This window comes from Syngnathus typhle, linkage group LG16, assembly GCF_033458585.1.
Source record: "Syngnathus typhle isolate RoL2023-S1 ecotype Sweden linkage group LG16, RoL_Styp_1.0, whole genome shotgun sequence".
NCBI lineage: Eukaryota > Metazoa > Chordata > Actinopteri > Syngnathiformes > Syngnathidae > Syngnathus > Syngnathus typhle.
This window is the reverse complement of record NC_083753.1, coordinates 453712-476383: the sequence shown is the minus strand read 5'-3', so window position 1 is coordinate 476383 and position 22672 is coordinate 453712. Positions and strand designations below refer to the sequence as shown.

Below are 22672 nucleotides of genomic sequence, written 5' to 3'. Positions count from 1 at the left end.
TACCACTATTTCACTCATTTTGATGTTCACTTGACATGCAGTAAAAGGACGCTCAGGAATGTTGTAATTTATTGTATGCAGTCATCTTGCTTTAATAATTATAGCGATGATAATACCTGCTCTGGAATTCAACCTCTGCTTCTTTAAAGTCTGTGACGCATGTTGTCCGTCTAAGGAATGCTCTTAATAAAACCATCCTGGAATAAACAAAGGACAGGCAAAATGAATTCTGTCAAAAAGGAAAAGGACAGCCATACAGATCTGAGTTTCTGAGAAATCTGTTTGTCATTGTACAACAATAATTGTTGTGGGAATGAACATAAGAAATGTAAGTATATGAGCAACATTTGTGAGGTTTATTTGATAGGTGACAGCCAAAATCGTCCTCATCATTGTGAAGACAAGCTGTTTAGAAAATGGATGGATAGTTGAGCAGCCTTAGTCATGTGTTTAATAAAAACACAATTGAAATCTCACAATGACATGTTATGGCCCCCAGTTATAAGAGGATGGTAACTTAAACTTGACACCGCTGTAAATAGCTAATGTTTTATTGGCCTGTAGATTGTCTGACCATAATGCAGTATCTGTGATGCTTGGTGATGTCCATAGTACATTTATTTGTGACATGTGCAGCACAGAGTATAAATGTATATACCAGATAAAAGAGACATACGAAAAAGGCAAATTTTACAATGAGCATTTTGAAGTTTTCCAACACATTTCTTTTACAGGGCATTCCAAAATATGCCCGCTAATGTGAATGGAGGACATTAACAAAAAGAAATAGGTTTACTTTTTTTTTTTTAATGTAACCTCACTTATATATATCCTCTCACTCTGGCACTTTTGTTTTGATTACCAAAGCGATTGTTTTCTCAGCTATAATACAATGCATACAGGCTTTTATTTGTATTTTTTTTTTTTTACATTGAAACATTGGTTACCATTTTCAAATGTCAGACCCCATTAACAAAATATTCATAATAACAATAACAAATGTTTTACAACAATAAAAGCATTTGTTAATCATCCAAGTTCTTGCTATGCTTGATTGAGATGGACAGAATCATGTGCCTCCATTGTACAGTTTGTATACAGTAATGAAATAACACAGACAAGATGAAACAAGCGTAGATGAGATAAAAGTTCCAAAGTCGTTGAAGCAATGATTAATAAATTAGACGTTTCTTTTTGACAGTTGCACTTTTCTCAAGTTGATTGGCGCGTGCAAGCTGCCCCCTTGTGGCTTAAAATACACACTGCAGGTGTGTTTTTCAATATCTGGTTCATAGAAGGGACCACTTGTTCTAGTCCTATTGCACAAGTTCTCTTCCAGCGACCGAGACATAAAGATTTCAATTCAAACAGTCAGTGTGTTATTTTTCCACAAGTGCTGACAAAAAAGACTCCTGTACAGTGTCACATTTTTAAAATAAATACTCTCCAATAACAAAAAGTAGATGAGCATATTTGAGCTTTTATAAAACCGAAAACAAACTCCTCGACATAGGTCAGCACCAAAATCTGGCGGTAGCTTTGCGTGAAAAAAGTAAACAAAATGTCAAACATAATATCAACGACCAACACCAGCAGGTATTAAATATTTGTATTAAAATGAAACCCCAAACCCACATTCAACAGGGCTGAGAGGTCATACATAGATATTCTGTTTAAGTGGAATAAAAAAAAACCATGTTTGATCAGTTTGATGAATAAAAATAGCAAAACAAGTGAATTGTCCATCTTAATGTTTGCCAACAAAGTCCTCCTGTCATAACTTCCCCAAGTGAAAGAGAACCTGGCAAATAATCGCCACCACCGCAGCGTTCAGTACGGAAGAAATAGAAATGTCTAACAATCTGCTTTCGTAGAGGACAAACTCCGTTTTGTTCTCCTCCACTTTGGCCATGGCCAACAGGCCTTTGGCTGCTCTACACAACATGCTCACGCTGGGTGGATCCATGTGAGGGTGTCCCATGTGCAATAAGCTGTGAGGGTTATGGTGGTATTGTGCCATGCTGACGCCATCTTCTAAAAAGGCGACCAAATTACCCACGCTGCCTTTCTGCATGGCTATGACACGAGCCGCGGTGGGATCTCCTTGTGCCAGGTGAGAGGTGATGGCCACCGCCATCTCTCTATACACTTGAGCCTTTCTCTGCCCTACGTAGCGGACCAGCACCGTGAAGAGTTTCTCTTGTCGACTGAAAGGCGGCGTGGCGAGGAGGAGATCCACGTTTCCTTCCTGGATGCTCAGCTTGCAAAGGCACTCCAGAACCAGCCTCTGAGGAGTCAGCTGGGAGTAGGCCACTGCCGAAGGGAAGGGGTCCTGGGCTTCAGCTGAAGGGCACACCATCCAGTGGAGGAGGCCATCCAGGATGGGGAGGCAGATGGTATCGGTGTAAGTGGAGAGATCCAGCTGGCCTGCGATATTAGCTAGCGTTACCATCGCGTTCTCCCTGAGCTGACTCAGACACTCCCACCACCACTCGTATTGAGTGCTCGACAGCCCCTTGTCCTGCTGCTCATCTCTTTGATAGCTGGAGGACAACCTGGTCCTCTCAGGGTGCTGATGGTGCAGCAACAAGAGCCTACCCAGAAGAAGAACCAGGGCTGGGTGTCTCGACATATCCGAGTCGTTCCCCGGGATAAAGGACAAGCCGCGGACAATGTTGGAGATGCAGAGGCAGCGTTTGGCCAACGAGTCCTGCCAGGGTGAGCTTGTGGACAGCGGGGTTTCGTCCAGGCAGCGTGGTTCATCTTCCAGCAAGGTGATGTGGTCCTGTTCACCATCTGGATGCACCCTGAAAGGGTAGGACGGCAGCGAGCGAGCAGGGTGTGCGTTCGACAGGGCGTCAACCCGCGCGCACAGGACGTCGTCTATGGTGGCCGTGATACGGTTTCTCGGTTGCTCCTTCTCATCGTCCTCCTTGTTTTCTATGAGCATCTTACCCTCCGTTCTGGTAGGTGGATCACAGCGGGGTTCAAAGTACGTCTGTATGTGAGCTGTAGTGTCGCCCCCGCCACCCTGCCAGTGGAGCAGCCCACTGGTGAACTCGTCAACCAGGTCATCTGTCATATCTTTATGGTCTTTGTCAACAATGGTTACTGGGAACCTGTCGTATTTGCTAGCTTGTTGGAGTTTTGGTTCCAGCTCAGTAAGAAGCAGCTCAGCATCACACTCGCGTTTAATTTCTGCCTTCTTTTCTTTGTCTTGATCCTTTTTTAAGCACTGATCAGGTTTATTCATCTCTTTAGGGGAGAGAGGCTCTCCAGAAACATCAAGATATTCCTTCATAGTGTTTCCTGGTACGTCGTCTGGCATCTTCAAACTTGGGATGGACTCAGATGTAGATTGTACCATTGCATTGTTCATGATAGTTTCTTTCTTCTGGATAGAGTTGTGGTCCAGCAAGCTTTCTTTTGTCACCGGTCCCACTTCAAACTCTTGCAGGATGCCAAAGATCTCAATCAGGCAACGGCGGAAGTACTCGACAATGAGCTCCAGGAAACCTGGCAACTACACAAACAGAAAATGTAAACGTCAACCGTGAGCAAAAATCTGTAAAAAGAATATTCTCAGTATTTTTTGATTGACTGTTCTGACATGCTTTTTTCTCCCATTTGTGGCTTAACAGATACATCTAAAATAAAAGATAAAGGAGGAGGACATCAGCGAGGGGTTGTCGAGAGACCGTTTCACCTGAGAGAGGTTAAATGAAGCAACGGTGCTGTCATCATAAAGCAGAATGTTGATGGTATCAAGCGCCCATGTACTCTCTGCTAGGAGGCCAGACTTTAGAGACATCATCACACGCCAGGCCTCAGGCATTCCTGAGATGAGAACCGTTGGAGAAAAGTTATCATTGATTAGGTCGCAAAGGTAGGATATCATTGTCACGCACATGATAATTAATTGAACATTTAGAATTGATCTGTGTTGATTTATTCAGATAAATGCATGAAGATATAACAACTACTCTGGGGTAAGAGTTATTAAAACAAGACCCCAGACCATCCTATTAAAAACATTACTCAGAGGACATTTAATCAAAAGGAATTTAATGATTGCTAATTTGACCCAGCGCATTTTACCTTGTTGTTATATTCTACAAAGTGCAATTCAATAAATTGCCAATTCCTGTTCATGTCTGCAAATTAAAGACTCCTGGCTTTTTCCATAGATGCACAGCAATGCCCCAGGAAATCCTCCAGCAGAAATCTCCAGAACTGTGTTACTATATACCGTACTTTATTAGAGAACATGAACGATTTTCTTTACAGTAATATGTTGTTTGTTCCCCAGCTAGTCTAAACATGGTATTGTGTTTGTGGAATATGATTTAAGATGCCAAATTCACCAGTTTTTATCCATCTCATGGGGCAGCCATTTCTCCACTTGCCGTGGATTGAATGGCATAACAGTTGCCAGGTTTTAAACCAATCACAGCTCAGCTTCAGAAAACAGGTGAGCTTTGATTGGTTGGGGCAACTGTTATGGCATTCGACAGCTAGTGACAAAATGGCCGCCCCTGAGATGGATAAAATCAGGTGGATTTTGTCTGTTTGATTCATATCCCACAAATGAAACATTAATCAGAACACTGTGTTTTGACTACTCTGGCTGTGCAGAACATATAATTAACAAAGAAAATCTTGGGGGGGGGGGGATTTTTTTCTATAAAACTGGACAGGTAATACAACAGAGACTGTGTCTCACCTGTGTCCTTGGAAGTAAGCTTGCGTCGAGGTCTGAGAATTGGCATGGTGCCCTCCACGGCTCCAGGTGGATGGTTGAGGTCCCTCCTCAGGTTGTGAGGGAACTGACTCAGAGGTCCGCATCCCTGAGAGCCCATCATGGACATCCCAGGCTTTGACATCTTCATGGCTGAGAGGAAAGCTGCTTTGCTGGGTGACACGCGTGAGTCCAAGGAGCGTTGGAAAGCTCCTGGACTGGGGGCTCTGGGCAGGTGGTTTGCCATGGATTGTGAATTTGAATACGACGATGGAGGGTGGCGTGATGAAAAGGGAGGCATACCGCCTGTTGATGACATATAAGGAGATTGCCGGTGCCAGTGATCTTGCCCCGGGCGCCCATCCATGTCTTCTCTGCCAATTGAGCCGTAAGGGGTCATTTGAGAGGGGTGTCCTTGTCGATTGGGATAGGGATAACTGAGGTCTGTCCTGGATGGCCACATGTTGGGACCATCAGCCGTGTGGTTCGGAGGCGGCCCCCCACCCATCATTCCATGCTGGCCTGGCATTGAAGAACTCATACGATCGCGGGGATAAGGGTAAGGGAACTGTCCTTGGATGGCTCTGTGATCTGAGCCTGAATAGCCCCCGCCATAGTGGTTATACATGTCTGCCTGCTGGTTGGAATACGGCATTCCGTACATCTCACTCTCATGCCTCTTGGGTGGAGGACCATACATACCATCCATGGATCGTTTGTAGCCCTGCTGAAGCAAAGGTGGATGTTAGCAAAACACTTTCAACACACAATTGGTCAATCATTCGTTTCATTGTGACGGATTTTTGAACAAACATTACGGATACATACAATCATACATATTTGTACAGTATGTGCGCTGCCGATTATTTTAATAGACTTTCTGTCGATTATTTTGTTGAGTAATGCTTTTCTTTTGGACTCAACTCAAAGAGAAGCAATTGTTTGCAAGTGTTTTATTTTTATTTAATCTAAATCGAATCAGTCTGCTTTCACGGAGGACTTCAGAAAATCAGAGTATTATCGAGAGGCGAAATTTCTGAGGAATCGGACAATTTTAAAGTAAACAAGGTCTCGACAATTAAATAATTCAATTGTTGTGAATTAATCATAGTATCTATAAGATATATATACATATATAGTATATATAATTCTGAAAATATTAGCCCCCCCTTGAGCTTTTTGCCACACGTCATACGTCAAGCATAAAGATACAAAATTGGATTTGTTTTGTGAATAATCAACACCAAGTGTGATAAAATCGTGGAGTGGAATGAAATAATAGTTTGAATTTTGTTTTTAACAAATAACTAAAAAGTAGGGCGTGTGAAATCATTCACAATCTTTTTTTCTCAGTGCAGCCAACTGACACCGAAAGATTCTCGTTGATCTATAAATGAGCCAATGTTGATTTAAATTTCACAACTTTACACTTTTTAATCCTAACGATTATGAAGACATACTTAACAGAAATTGCGGAATCTCACCTGTGGCTGTTGGTACATCCCAGAAGGATGCATTCCATACGGCATGCCGGGATACTGCGGACTGTAGCCATCATGTCTTCAATGTATAAAACAAGTGGAAATGTAACACTTACTGCTTTCCAAATTGTTATGAAAATGAAACATGACAAATCTATGACATCACACACAGGTTCTGACCTCTGCTGTGAAGGGTATCTGCTGGAAGAATACATGCTACTCTCATTGTGAGGTGCCATGGTGTTCTGATTTCCAGGGGGACCCAGGCCGCCCTCCATCCCCATCAAGTGGTCCGGTCTGGAGAGTAAACAGTCAAACTTTATGCCTCTACCAATACAAAGTTGAAGGAACCTGAGGTCATACAAACTTGGAGTATGAAAATGAAATCAGGAGTAAAATTCCGCAAACTTGCACAAAGCCCCGGAGATTGAACGAGTGTCAGGCATGATGACTTCATCATATTTTTGTTTCTAATGCTCACCTTCTGTTATAGCCTGGTCCGTATGGGTACTGCGACCGTTGACTCAGGCTAAGTGCTGCTGTGGGTCGTCCGTACATTTCCTGCACACCTCCAGGAGGCATCTGGCCAGGCATGTAGGGATCCGCTCCTGCCACTGAAAGGGCACAAAAAAAAGGAAAAGATGTATATGAGTACTAATCTGCATACACGTAAGAATGTAGATAATGCGAGTAAAACATACCATTTTAATGTAAAACGATTGAAAAAAAGTAAGAAATGCTCAACTGAGGCCTAAAAGGAGTTGTGCCAGCAGGTGGCAGCATCCCCTAATATATATTCACCATTTTTTCCACTTGTTCATTGGTTGGGACTGTTTTTGGCCGACACAATTTATGTCCTACAAAACTCTTAACCTTTAGATTCACAAAAATACTATAACATACCATTGATTCCATAATACTCCATAAAATAAAAGGGTAAACTTTGTATATTTTGGCCTTATTTGTTGTAAAATGTGTACAAAGAACATTTGCTATCTGCCCAACTAATTTGCTCCACTTTTCCACTTATCTTAATCCGTTATTAGGCAAATTCATTAAGTCCAACTATCCATTTTGTATAATCCTTGTCCCTCGTTGGGGTCGCAGCTTTATACACACTGTGAGTCTCACCTACGGACAATTTTTAGTCTGGAAGGTTGGAAGGGATGAACAAGCTAAAATGAGACAAATACTGAGCTATAAGAACACCAAGGCATCTGATCTAATTTGAAGCTGTGGGCGGTAACCAAAATTGAACTATACTGAATTATTATTATTATTTTGTTTAACTTGATAACAAAATAATAACAAGAGTAATTTTATCTAGGGCAATGCCATTAGCAGTAACACAAGGTTCATTTTTCAACAATGGACAATGTTAAAAAAATTGATAGTACTAATTTGCTGAAGATTTTTGATGACTTCAAAACATTTCATTCTATCATGAATATTTATTCACAAGCCTGTGCTTTGTGTTGGCCTCACTCACTCTTCCTCATGCCAGCGAAGGGATCCTTGGCATCGTATTGCATCCTCATCATCATGTCAGGCATGCTGAGGCCTTGCTGGTATGGCGCAGAGGGTGGCAGAGAGGCAGCACGCTTCTGGAAGGCTGGGTCGCTGACTTCTGAGAAAGGATCCTGCACACTCACGCTGCTCCTGGAAAGGGGGAGGGAATTACAAATGGAGCGACAAGAAGAAGTAAAGTGGGAAGAGGAACTCTGTGACAAATGTGTATTCATCAATAAAATACTATATTTAGCCACTCATTGCCTCATCTTAATATTTTTGCGTTGAACACAATGGGCTCTTTTTTCTTGAATGCTGTGAATCTTGCATAGCGGGCTACATTGGTATTTACGTAGGTGAGCATAGGCGAATACAGGGGTGTCAAACTCATTTTTTTCACGGGCCGCATTGTAGTCATAGCTTCTTTTGGAGGGCCATTATGACTGTCAACCCAAATAAATGTACAAGCACCTCATATTATACACAGTAAAAGCTACAAAACAAACTGACTAATAACTCGTTTTTAGATCAGATGAGTAAAAACTGGTTAAATATCTAAAAAAAAAGATATTATTAAAAGTGAAGACAATTTGCAATTCTAGTAATGACACGAATTTGATGCACAATTTGTCTTCACGGGCCACATAAAATGATGTGGCGGAACATATCTGGTCCCCGGGCCTTGAGTTTGACACCCGTGGGCGAATAGAATACCTACCAAAAAATAAAACAACAAGCAGATGAGGAAGTTTGTCTTTTTTGCAAGACTAACATCCTCAAATGCAATGAAATGGAATATAAGCTTTACTTTATCTTCAAATCATAACCGATCAAGTGTACCAAGGGCTTCCTCGCATCTGTCTCGTGTGACCTTTAGGTCTGTAAATCAACTCTCCCTTCCTTCCATGGATCAATTTGAATGTGTCAAAAGATATTTTACAGGCAAAGCGGTTACATTAAATGTGAAATGTAGTGAATGATGACTACTGCTGCTGCACGCTGTGAAAAAGGCAATGAATTTAGCTACAAGTAATGTTGTCATTAGATGTGGAGATAGAGGAAAAAAATGATTTAAGATACCTGTTTGGAGGCACAGGTGTGCCCTGTCCAAGAGGGGTGGTAGCACGGGTGGGGGGTAAAAGGTCCCCTGCACCTTCTGCAATGGAGCTGCTGCCAGAAGATTGCGGTGTCTGTGGACCTTGGAGGGAGCCGCCTGAATTAGCTAAAAGATTGAAACAATGGGATGTTATGACTGTAGCCATAGTTATATCATAAACGTGCAAGGCAATGATTATAAGCTGAAGTCAGCTCGCTTGTCCACAGAACTCCTAACGTGAGCTTTGGCTCAACAAAGGTTCCGTATTAGAGAGAATACTTTGGAATTGAGGCCAAAGCGCTGGCAGTAATGACTCACATGTGAAGTGAGCTGAAGCAAACAGCCCACATATGGGCATCACTATATGGGAACAACATGGCTGTTAATGAAAGGCCAATGGTGGGGGGAGAAGGGCAGATAAGACAGCAGAGATGAATTTCTCTGCAGGAACGGCAAAGATTTGGGAGGAAAATAAAGTCACAGCGCAACATTCAATCACACCTCAAGCTGTTTGACTGATTACAATTTGTTCTAATTTCAAAACAATATTGTCCATTAGTTGATATGTAGGAGTCACAAAGATTGAGGTGATGTCAACGGGCTTCATGCATAGCTCTTATTGTACAGTATAAATGATGAATATACTTGACATAAATGAAATAAGATTAACAAATTATATACCCGCTTATTACCGTATTTTTCGGACTATAAGGCGCACCTAAAAACCTAAAGTTTTCTCAAAAGCCGACAGTGCCCCTTATAGTCCGGTGCGCCTTATATATGGACTAAATTCCTAAATTTAAACTTGCCCGAAGCATTGTGTCATGAAATCAATCATAAGTGGCCCGCTGAAGACTATGAATCATGAATCGAAAAGACTATGGATCATTATTTTGTGATTATAAAGTAATTTGTTGCGTCTGAAGTTGAAATAAAAAAGATAAAATGGAGAATGATTTGATTTGGATTAAACATCTGACATGATGCATTAATATATATATATAAGGACAAAGTTTTAAAATGGGCCATTCATTGAAGGTGCGCCTTATAGTCCGGAAAATACGGTAATTGCAGATCTGAAATTGTCAATGCTCAATAAGCTGAAGCCTGGCAAGATTTTCTAGCATCGTCAAGTCCGAGCACTCTTCTCATACTAACGCCTTCATTTTTCACATTTAGCTTTGTGAATTGATCCCATGATCATCACATCATAGTAATATGCAAATCACTACACTGCTATAAACATACATAATAAAATCTGTAAAGCCCTATTGATACAAAAATTACGCACCTCCTTTGTAATGAATTATAACAAACAATGGAACAGAGGGAAAACTAGGTTAGCCTATTTAGTTGTTCTTACGCCACAATTCTGTGAATTCTAGGGGTAAAGGTACACAAGAGGCTGGCAACACAAGCTCATAAAACCAGGGGATACTAATTCCCTAAAGCAAGTTTAATGGAAAATGAGGACCGTTTGACTAAAAAGATGACAACGACCAAGAGAGGATATGAAAACAGCCTAATGAGCAGTTTAGCGTAAGAAGCCTTCCACGGGAACAGCCTTGATGCCCTATTACAGCACCGCACGTTTCCAATCGGAAAAAAACAGAGACCAAAGCTTTAAAAATTCATACTGGTAATTCTAAATTATTCAATGATGTTCCCTGCCTCTACATGATAGGAGACAGAGAGTAGGAAAAAGAAGCTGAAATAGAGGGCGAGATGATTATTTCATAATAGGTGGAAGATCTCTCGCTCACATACCGCATGTAAACAAGAGCTACTTTAACCAAGGTTCAGAAGTTGACCATTCTTTAAAAGCACACAGGCGGAGGGGAGATGGACGCCAGCGTGAACCCGAGTGCCCTTTTGCTCCACATTTCCAGGGAGAAGAATGACAAATGTGTGCGTTTGAGTCACGTGCTTGACATTTATGTGCAGTGTGTGTGTATCTGTCAGCGGGTGACATAATCCACTGGGATAGTGGCAGAGAGGCGGGGCTATGGGTGGGAGTCAGTCAGTCGAGCCATTTTTGTGAATGAAAGGTGACGGGGAGGTCAGGTTTGTTTACATTATACATTCCAGCCCTCATTAATGACTCCTCCACACTGCCCGCGCTACCAACCCGCTGGACACACTCCATCTGTGACATCATTGCTCTGTCAAGTCTATAAATAGACTGGCAAGGATTTCGGAGGGCAGATGGCGCATGATGTAAAGTTAAAAGGATTAAAAACTCAGTGCACAAGTTACACTAAAAATAATGATTTCAAAGTATCAAACGTCTATTAAAGTTGATGTAGTGAACTATTTATTGATTTAAAATCCTAATGACATGCAATCATTATCACCCTTTTATATGCAATTTTTCCCAAACCTTTTTTCCCCCCTGTTTTGGATCTGAAACTTTTTTTTGCCCCCTTCCATCACAAAGAAATCTCATTTGTGTTGTCATAAAGTTGTGTCACTAACAATGTCGGAGTAACACAATGTTTGGCATCCTTTCTTCTCTTACTATTACGTACCATGAGTAGCTGCTAGTTAAGTCTTGAAAAGCTAAATCTTTTCACTTTATTTTTTCCACAACAGTTATGATGGTATACTACCAACAATAAAATAATTTCTGACATCAAAGTAATGTTGGTCATCTTTCATGTGCACAAACAAATGAACATGTACTACTCTATATCGTTTCTATGTTTTATGTCACATGCAAATATTAACTCTGATAGTCCCATTATATGATTATATATATTTTTTGCTTTAGGACAAGACATAGGAGATGAGGCTGAATTATGGACCCTATAAACCCGAGGGAATGTGTTTGTGTGTGGTCCACGAATACAGTACGTATTACGTAAGAGCCAATGCTCTTTTCCACAAGCAGGAAAAGCAATCTGCAGTATCTCATGCAGGTGAAGTACTCTAAAGTTCTTTCACAAAGCCGGGGTCACCTTTCTCATCTCAGTTGCAAATTAGAGGCATGCTCTTAATGCACCAACTCTTTTTTTTCCTCTCCACTCCTGATCCTCATGTCATAATTGTTCACAATACCAAACATATGACCAGCATAACCTCCCTTAACCTCAATCACACAATAATCCAAAAAAGGCAAGTCGTAGGCTTTAGGTCTAAATGAGGATGCTATCGTAGCTGACCTTCATTAACTGGTAAATGATCTCATCAAATGTTATTTACAATATTTCATCATAGATGCACTCAATCTTGAGTAAGCTGCAGTTGAACAAGTTGACAACACTGCAAGACCATTGAGACTTGAAACTTGATAAGCTGGCATGCAGTTGGGGGAAGTGATGAGAAATGAACAATCCTTACCAGGTGATGGAGGCTGGATCTTGACTTGCTTCCTGCTGTCCCCTGCAGCCACGCTTCCGCTGCTGCTGCTGCTGCTGTCGGCTGGAGGCTCTTCGCCTCGCTCCATTTTACACTCATAGGCAAACAGGAACTGGATATAATGCTTCTTGAGTGAGCTTGCTGAGCTGGTTGATGTTCCCACACTCAGCGTGTTGGACAGCTCCCGCCATTTCTTGTTCTTGTTTACCTGTGTGACAAAATATTCTTTTTTGCCATCTATTTTTTTTAGAATTAATATTGTTTATGGTTGTGTTGAACTACATTTCAGCAAACAGTTGTTTTTGACCCATGTTTCACAACTTTTATTGAGCCAAGACCTAAAGACTAGATAAGCAAATCTCACTGCAGACCAAAAATGTCACAAAAGTGGATATACTAACTAAAATAATGATATATTAAAATAATGATCTGTAATGATATACTAAATAATGATTTGTAATGATATACTTAAATAATGATTTTGTTTCTATTTCCTCACAGATGAACACAGTGTGTAAGATGGGCCAATTGAATGTGGACATTTTTCCTTGAGGATTATCATTTTTATTCCACTGAATACATTTTGAAATAGTCTGTGATGGTGTTTGTCATCAAACAAGAATTACCATGGCAAGGCCTCCAATCTCCCGAACAGCAATGTAGAGTTTCCAGAGATCCAAAGGTTTCTTCCCAACAATAGGCAGCTGCGAAACAGGCGTTCCTCTCTCCTCCATGAAGGACAGATAACGCTCCACCCACATCCGCCGCTCTGGCTCTACACCCAGCTCGTATAATCGCGAGACTCGCTCGCCACTGGACGATGATGAGTTTGGGTTGGCTTTCTGTCAAAAAATATAGAGTGTAAAAAAAAAAGGGGGATTGAAAAATGAAAGTGATTTAAACTGGTAGTTAATGTATATAGCTCTCGGATCCCTACAATAATAAGAATGGTCATACTTCTTGCTTCTTAAATGACCTATATTTTATATGAATTGTATAGAGGCAATTACACAGTCTATTTGCTGTACCTTGTACTTATACAATTCTTTCTCCCCATCGGAGTCATTAAGTTTCATTACAACATGGCTCTCGGTTATACAGACATACTAAAACAAACACTTTATTGAAAGAATTTAGTTCATACAGTTCACAACATGGATTTGTGACATTGCCTAAAGGGGCTGTGTTTTTTGTGTGAAGGGACCCACCAACTGAGCAATGACTATTTTCCATTTGCAAAAAATATATCATGATACAATTAAGGAAAAAAAAAAAAAACCCAACAAAACATGTTTTAACTGTCCTCCTGTTGTGAAACCAACCAATTGACCAAGCTACTTACTGGACTTGGAGGGGCCTTGATTGGCCAAGGAGGGCTGCTTATGCTGTCGCTATCATCTCCGTGGTAGGAGGACAAACTGGCTGGGCTGGGCGAGAGTGGGGAGGGGACCGGCAGAGCGCTGCTTGGCGTGGTGGGCTGAGACGCACACTGCTGGGGGCCGGACGTGCTGTTACTGTGACTGTCTTGTAACTGGTGTGGAGAGAGACAGAGAAATATACTTTAAGTGGCTAAAGGTACATCCAAAAACATGCTTGTTGTCTGTAGGTGTGACTGTGACTTTTGTGTTTGTCAAAAGATTCAAAATTCAAAGCGTTTATTGTCATGTGTACAAAAGGAAAGCACTTTTCTTTGTACAAGGAAATTCTTTCGCTGTCCGTTAGAATGCCAGACAAGGTAAGGAAGATTAAAAAAGAAAAATTAGATCATTGGATCATACCGAATCTTAAATATATAAATGAGGGCAGTTGGAGAATGCAGTGCAAAGCAAGCCATCTGGGAAAAATAATTTGACTTTTTTAATAGAGGTTTATGACATTTTTTTTTTTTTTATTGGTTCATGGTTCAAAATGTATATATAATGTGGACATGGTCCATTCATGTTAACATTTTGAAATATAAGCAAGTAATGATACATTATGTCCAACTTTAATGGGAAACTAAACTTTAAAGCAAATATATGAGTTTACGTAACTTTATGGGCATTGACACCGACAGGCCAACAACTTGCTTAATTGAATGAGATTGAGACTAAGAATTGGAAAGACCAAATCTTGCTTTATGGGGCTAGTTAGTTTTGAATATAATAAAAATATTTTTCGATTTTATAAGTACCTAATTTTGCCGGATGTATTTGAAATAAAATACGCAAGTGTATATTGAAAATATTGTTCTTTGCATGTACTGTACATGCATAGCCAAATTTAATTTTAATTTAGATCAGTGTGTGTCATCTGCCAGTAGAAAGACGCATATGTGTGCATGTGCATGAGTACGAAACCGCTATAGACGGAACAACAGCTTGACAAGCGCTCCGGGTCTTTCGATGGAATGTCCAAGTCAGCAAAAGCTTATCTTCCCTGCTTTCTATTTCCCTGAGTCTGTCTTCTCTGGCTCTCGTCTTTGTGTTTCTGCACTCAATCCTGGCGGACAGATCATCTCTTTAGGAAGCACGAGGGGTCGCGCTGGCTTGTTGTAAATGCCTTTAAATAATTCAAAAATCCCTTACTACCGTAATCAGCAAAAAAAAAAAAAAGACAGGGATTTGGAGGAAAGAAGAGACGTGTAGCGGATGTATGGAGGTGCATGAAAACAATTGAGAGTAGGGAGGAAAGAGCAAAGAGCAGTTTTGTTGTTGCTGAGCTGAGCTGAGCTGAGCTGAGCCAAGTCAAGGTGCAACTCTGAGGCAAAATGTGAGGTCAGCATTATGTTTGGGAGTGTGCAGCTAAAGCCAAGTCAAAGGATGCTGTGTGACTTTTTGTGTTTCTATGCACGTTTTGTGTCCAAGCGCCTGTGTGTGCTGCAGATGCCAAGCTCTCGTGTTCAGCATGGGCTGCCAAAACACCGGCTAGAGAGAGCTGGCGGCCAAAACAAAGCGAGGAAAACATTAGGAATAGTAAATGTTAAACAAATCATTAAGGATGGTGAGAAAACAACAGGGAAACAACACACTGCACTGAGCCAGCATGATCAGAACTCATTAAGGGCACAAGAACAAACAAAAAGAGGATAAAAGTGAGAGGGGGGGGGGGGGTGGCATAAATATAATCTCTGTTACCTTTGGCTTGTGAGTGTCGTTGGCGGGGCCATTGTCATCTTTTGGATCTGCTTTCATTTTCACATCTGGGCTCATCACCCTATCCCCAGCCATTCCAATGGCTCCTTCACAAAGGAAGAATAAAACATTTAAAGACTTACCCAAAAAGTTTCTCAAACAAATTATCAATGATTTTTACCATGATCGCTCGATGCTCTCTCAAGTGATTTGCTGCTTCCGCCGCCGCTGCTGTTTTTGTGTGATTCATTCATTTCTGGAAAAAAATGGTAGTTCTTTATGAGGTGTGAAAGCTTCAGCATAATGGCTTGTATGACGTCATAGTAGACATTCGCCTTTCATTGTATCTCAAAGCCTCGCTCTCAAATATGTCTGCTATTTCTTTACAAGTGCAAGAAAAAAAAAAATCCTTAAAAGATGGCTGCTCAAGACAAAGCCGGTGCAGTCTTTTGATTTTGTTGGGAGAAATCCAAATAAAAAAGTTCTCCTTCAAAGTAATAATAATAATTGTGAAGCCACAATGGGCGATGGGGGCGGGGTTTGCATTCATATGATCGACGTTTTTCTTTTTATCATTTCAAAGACATTGGCATAACTGCCTTTGGGTTCAAGTTGAAGAGGAGCTAAAAGATTGTCAATGACTACATTTTATAGTGGGAGCTGTACGTTTCTTATAAAACAAAAGAAAGAATCCTTGGTTGCCAGGCTTTCTTTTTTTTTTTTTCCTGCTGCACTGCAAGACTTAATGGCTTTTTACTGCTTGTTGGGCAAACTGTTGTGAAACCTTGGTACTCATTTCAAGTTCCTCAAATATCAAACATTCTAATATTTGGCTTTGAATAAAAGGGGCCTATTCATTCAATGCCCTTAGAGGTGCCTTTAGTCACAATGCAGCAAGGAGAAGGGCTGAAAGAAACTTCTACATTGACATTCTCCACGTAAAAACCGAGTGCTGAAAACAGAACCATTGTTGCTGGATGGCCTGGTGGAGAGGCATTGGCCCTCAACTTTGACCCTTCCACTCATCATTCTTCGAGATGTGTGTAAATTCAACATAATCACATCCAACATCGGTAGGTTTATCTTGACTGGCCTGAATTACAAGGGGCAATTTTAATTCCAGTAATTTGCAGTATTCTATAGGTTACATTAGGAAGTAGGTCGGCGGAGCACTTAGGATCAGAACCCTTCAAAATAAAGTTTACTTCTTGCAAAGTAGCTTTGAACTATTATGTAAAAAGGGTGAATGCATATTTTTTTGTTGAAGTGGCAAAAGCAGGTTGTGCTGTGTGCAAAATTATTCACAATTTAACAGGTATTTTTATATAAAAGAAATACTGTAAAAAAAATGTTGGATGAACTCAAAATATCAAAGTAATAATCGTTAATACCATTTTAAGTCGGGTAAATCAACAAAATGTTTTAAAATCAAGTTACAGTATAATCTATTGTGATGGTAATTTCAATCTTAAACCAAAGATTTCTAATCAATTAGAAATATAGAAAATTGAATATACCTGAACTGAGGACGGATGCAAATAATTATAAATTTTGTCAACATGAAAAATAAAAATGAAAATATGGACTCATAAACACAATAGCTAGTTATCTTTAGCCATCATACCTGAAGGCAGCACACTGTAGGCTGGACCTTGTGCGTTGCCCATGGCTGAAACATTGTTGCCCGCTGGTCGGCTGTAGGGAACTGTGGTGCTTGGCTGGCTGACGCTCGGTCCTTGATAGCTGCCCTGCCTATACAAAACAGGACAAGTTAATAATTTGGATCATTTTGTAGGAAAATAGCTTTTAGCTATGATGACAGTCTGTAAAAATGCACAAGAACATATGTCACATGATGTTGTTGCAACTTTTATCTCTAAACAGAGATGACAACTGATCAACCACAGTTCCTGTGCAAGATTGCAGACGGCTGAGCTGCATCTCTTTTTATCTCCCTTGTCGTCTTCTCTGCAGATCCTCTTCCTCCCCTCCCACAGGTCATAATTTACCTAATTAAGGTGTGATTTTGGAGTGGCGCATATTATTTGCTTCCATGGTAACGGAGAAAAAAAATCAATTCTGCTCAATCGCCCTCCCTTCAGCTTCCCTCGTCTCACGGCTCATCATGCAGCGTTGCAAGCGACATAAGAGGGGCTTATCAGCACCTGCTGAATGCTAGGCCCGGCGTGTGTGTGATTGTAAGTGTGTGTGTGTGGTTGGGCCGAGGGTTGAGATTAAAGGCAGCATCTTTCATTACATGCTGGGCAGTCCAAAGCCACCGACATGGAAGTTGAAATAGAAGACTGTTTGCAACAATTTGGCCTATCGGGGTCTGAAGCTAAAATAATCTCACGGATGACCATATTAAAGTGAAAGTGGAAAAATGTAACATGATATGAGGACACAGTAGAAAATGGTCTAATAGGAAAACTGTAGAGCATATCTGGTGACAGGACATGACACTACATAGACAAAAATATTGATGCAAAACCTCGGTAAATAAGAAATAATTACCGTATTTTCTGCACTATAAGGCTCACCTAAAGTACTCAAATTTTCTCAAAACCGACAGTGCGCCTTATAATCAGGTGCGCCTTATATATGGACCAATATTGAGCCACTACAGCAGGCGTGTCCAAAGTCTGGCCCGCGGGCCACATGTAAATATCTTATATATGGACAAAGTTTTAAAATGGGCCATTCATTGAAGGTGCGCCTTATAATCCGGTGTACCTTATATATGGACAAAGTTTTAAAATGGCCCATTCATTGAAGGTGCGCCTCATAATCCGGTGCGCCTTATAGTGCGGAAAATACGGTAACAAATAAGACCTCAAACAACACACACGCACGCACACACATACACACTCACATCTCAAAAGCATAAAATGAAGAAACATGAAAGGAGAGAAAGTTGGTACAGAAGAACACAAGCAGAGATTTTTTTTTTTGTCGACGAGCAAAAACTCTCTTTGGGTTTATGCCATTCAGATCCTTTCTCATTGGCATCAGTCTCCGTTTCATACACAGCGTAATGCCTCATGTTGGAACTGATACATTTAGCCTAAGAGGAGGGATTGGCATGGTAAACCTCCCTATAATCTCATCTCACAGATGTAATTAGTCATAGAGCACGGGTGATGATACATATGTAATCCCTCTATTGGAGGAGACGAGGTGTACTGGGGGCCCCTGTGGAAAAGACACCAACTAGCACCAAAGCCATGTTTATCTGAGCCCAATTCCCAATGATCGGGGCTATATAAACTCCATCGTTGCCTGCCTACCTTCCTTAATAAGCCCTCAGTGAGTCAACACACAGAAATGTAAGTTTTGATCTTTCGACCTCTCGCATTAAAAATGTTTTCTTTGCAGCTAAGTGCCTCGGAATCTACTTTTTCCAGCCCTTCTGCACCCACTCATAACAATAGCAGACATGGTCTCATGTGAGCGGTCAAACAATCAAATCAACAACAACAGTGGTTGGAAGCTTTTGACTGTGCCGCTGTCCCATTATGACTAATTCATGTCATAAAAAAAGGCCATTAGCGAGCACTTGATGGAGGCGCCGCACAGTGTTTAATCACACTTAATATATGCATACATAACTATCAGGCAGGGGAAAAAAAATGAGCAAAACAAATTCATCTTGCTCTCAGGCACCTTTGCACCAGTGAGGGGAAAATAGTTGGTGCAGAAAAGGGAGGGATTGAAAGATGGGAAGAAAATAAAGCAATGGAGTTGAGAAGAAAAGGAAAGAGAGGGACAATTCGGAAGGTCATCAATGAAAGTAAATCATACGACTTTATATTTGACTGTCTCCTACCATGTTTACACCTTCTGCTAACAGCACACACAACCTGTTAGAATGCAATTTTGTGCTCGCATTTAGGTTTCTTCGTAAAGCCTTGTGATTTAAGTAGATCATGTGCAACACACCCATCAACAGCGTGCACAATCTGAACAAGCAATTTAATGCCTGCTATTTGGGATCCTGACAAATTGCTTGTGGTTTGTGGTTGTAAAACTGCACTGCATCATACTGAGACCTTTAGTTGCTTTCCTTATTTAGGCAAAAAAGAAACATGAAAAATCTGCTCTGAGGCAGTGCAGTTATACACAGATATAAATTATACTATTTATAATAAACACAGTTTAATCATAATTAAATGATCGAAATAATCTATTTTTTTTATAGGTTAAGCATCATTAAGCTAATCATTTTGGGTGTCTGGCCAACAACCAACTTTGGGAACCTGCAAAAAAGTAAAAAGTTTTAGAAGAAGTCAAATATACACTTATATAATATATGTGTGTGTCTATATGTATATGTAAAAATGTATATATATATATATATATATATATATATATATATATATATATATATATATATATATATATATATAATATATACATTTCTTAATGACACTTCATCAAACATTTAGATCTACATTTTAAATCCAGCAACCATTCAGAAAATATCACAAAATGTGACCTGAAACACAAACAATACTCAAAACACAAAAAGTGTGAAGGACATCAGATAAGTCCATTTTCACTCCGCGGGGCAGTGCAGTGAGTGTTTGTGTGCCCGTCTTTGTGTTGATGCACAGTGGCGTGTGTGCTGTTGCCAAGGGATCGCCATGGTTACGAGGTGCCAGCCAACCATCTGACTCCTTTTCTCTACAAGTGGCAGCGCCTTGCATCCTTTCTGGGTGGTGACAGGCCAGGCTGAAGCCTCCCAGGGCTGCTAACTGGACAAGACAGCGCATGCAGTGGGACCAGGAGAAGCGTGAAGATGGCAACCCATCGATCCAAAACTGTGTGTGCGTGCATGAAAGTGTCAGAAAAAGAGCCAGACAAAGAAGGTTGCTGGATGGACTGGATCGGCTGGAGGCCATGAATTATATATGGAGCCAATCTGTTCTAAGGGCAAGCGGTTTCGTGGCGTCAAATCACACACACACACACACACACGCACACACACACACACACACACACACACACACACATACACGCACACAAAAACGGACCCCTGTGCACACCTGCACACAAATAAAGGCAGCTTTTAACATATTAAATCCTGAGAAAAGCTGCTCTTCTCTTCGCTCTACTCTGCTACTCCCCCCGCCCCCCCCCCCTCAAACATCAAACAGCTCAGAATGAATGGAGGAGAATCCATTTATTTGGCCCATCTAATGAAAACACAGCGCTGCACAAGCCTGCCAAGACTGCAAGCGACAAAGTGCCAAAGGCACGATACCCATTCCTGACATTCAAGTACTCCTCTTATTTATTTAGGAAATTTACTTACTAAGGAGGTCAGAAATGAATTATTTGGCAAGGATTTGCCTCGGAGCACTTCTTTCCTCTCTTCTTACAATTTTCTCCCTGCAATTTTCCTTTGATTTATAGCTTTTCTTTCCTCGCTAAGCTTTGCTCTTCTTCTACTAAGTGCTTATTTTATCGACAGCGCCCTTTCCTACAGCTCCAGGAACTTTTCGTAGAGTATCGCCGGCAGCGTTAAAGTCATTTGAAAAGCCAATTCTGTCCTTAGAAGATGCTGCCAACAAAAGCTTATACCTTTCAATTATTGTTGCTGCTCTCCTTTCCATAATTTGCCATCATATCTGCAAAGCCCTTCATAAAAAGCCAAAAACAAAATTCCCCCATATCGGCATTTGATTAATTGATTGTTCTAATTCTGTCGATGTGCAATATTATGCATGTAAGGAAGAAACGTCACGGGTACAAATTAGTATCTGTTCGGGTTACAAACCGAGGATAAGTCCTTGTACGCTAAACATACAATTTGAATCTCAATGATGTCTGTGTTTGTATCTTTGCCTATAACGAAGGGAGCAGGCAGCTGTGCAGTTCACTCGGGGTCGACTCATCAAAGTGGGAAAGCCGACATGTGCAACGACTAACAACTTGTTTCTCAGACGGGGAGGAACTAGGTCTGAACGTTTCGGAATGTTGCACTGAGATCCGGGAGAGCAAACGGGGCACTGGAGCCTTTAACTGTAGGTTTTCGAAGGCCAATTTTCCCCTGATCTCCCTCAGATGTTTTAAAGTGGGATCTGAGGGAGGAAAACATAACAAGGCAGCTCTGGAAACAGCGAGGAACAAAAAAGCAAATTGGGAGGAAGAAAGACAGAACGGGATAAAAGAGTCTAGGGTAGGATAACAGAGCAGAGACGGAGAAGGGGATACAGTTGGGAGCATTGGTAAAAAAAAAATGGTGAGGGGGAGGGAAAACACAAGCACGGAATGATTGACAGCACATGAGAACAACAGTTATGGCGAGCAGATTTAAGAGTTTCTTTTTTCAAAACATTTACTTCAGTTGTGGTTTTACTCCAATGATGCTGCAGTGAAAATAATATCCAATTTACCTCATGAAGCTCCAAAGAAATGCCAACATAGAGCACATACCGTATTTTCCGGACTATAAAGCAGACCGGACTATAAGGTGCACCTTCAATGAATGGCCCATTTTAAAACTTTGTCCTTATATAAGGCGCACCGGACTATAAAATGCTCCATTAATGCATCATGTCAGATTTTTAATTCAAATCAAATCATTCTCCATTTTATCTTTTTTACTTCAACTTCAGACGCAACAAATTACTTTATAATCACAAAATAACGATCCATAGTCATTTTGATTCATGATTCATAGTCTTCAGCGGGCCACTTATGATTGATTTTATGACACAATGCTTTGGGTCAGTTTAAATTTTGGAATTTGGTCCATATTTAAGGAGCACCGGAGTATAAGGCGCACTGTCGGCTTTTGAGAAAATTTTAGGTTTTTAGGTGCGCCTTATAGTCCAGAAAATACGGTATATGTATACAGTGTTTTTGTCATTTGCGCTGATTTCAAAAACCAACCTCAAATTTGAAATACGAATAAATGCTCACAAATGTCAATTTACCTTCTTTGCCTCCCCTCTTGATGTGTTTTTACAAAACCAACAGGAGGAAACTCAGCCCTTCTTCTCTCGAGGTGGCCATGTTTGCACAAGTTCCCTTGGCTAGGTTCAGCAGGAGTTTACAACCACACATAAGATCCCAAAACAGCCCCACCATTGCAAACACTAAATATATATTCAGCCCCGATGGAAAAATAATATCCCAAAACTCGTATACTGTTATGGCATCAAAGTGCTTTGCATTCGTGTGAAGGTGCTCGGCGCCTTTTCTGTCTCTTGCGTTTTCATTGTGTAACCTGTGGTTTACTTCTTTTTTTATGTCTCGATAGTGCGGCATTCAAAGCTTTGCACAAGCCATCATTTCTCTGTGCAAGAAATGACACTCGGTGTACAGTGCTATCAAAATGTCACGTTTTTTTACTAGTTTTGTGAAAATAGGG

The 22672-nt window shown here is 40.8% G+C and overlaps 1 protein-coding gene across 3 annotated transcripts in view; it reads right to left on the bottom strand.

The window, feature by feature from the left end:
* Positions 1-535: 535 nt before the first annotated feature.
* The window catches only part of arid1b (AT-rich interactive domain 1B), a 142516-nt gene continuing 120379 nt past the window's right edge, over positions 536-22672 (bottom strand). For 2 of the 3 annotated variants that reach the window (XM_061301366.1, XM_061301367.1), the window contains exons 10-23: positions 16919-17046; positions 15476-15550; positions 15298-15401; positions 13524-13712; positions 12808-13023; positions 12164-12389; positions 8809-8950; positions 7709-7878; positions 6701-6833; positions 6400-6516; positions 6223-6298; positions 4724-5465; positions 3707-3837; positions 536-3523 (exon numbers count right to left, since the gene is read on the bottom strand). In XM_061301366.1, coding sequence (XP_061157350.1) covers positions 1775-3523; positions 3707-3837; positions 4724-5465; positions 6223-6298; positions 6400-6516; positions 6701-6833; positions 7709-7878; positions 8809-8950; positions 12164-12389; positions 12808-13023; positions 13524-13712; positions 15298-15401; positions 15476-15550; positions 16919-17046 — 4198 coding nt within the window. In that variant the 3' untranslated portion in view covers positions 536-1774. The remainder of the gene's footprint in view (positions 3524-3706; positions 3838-4723; positions 5466-6222; positions 6299-6399; positions 6517-6700; positions 6834-7708; positions 7879-8808; positions 8951-12163; positions 12390-12807; positions 13024-13523; positions 13713-15297; positions 15402-15475; positions 15551-16918; positions 17047-22672) is intronic. The other variant, XM_061301368.1, reaches the window with a different exon arrangement.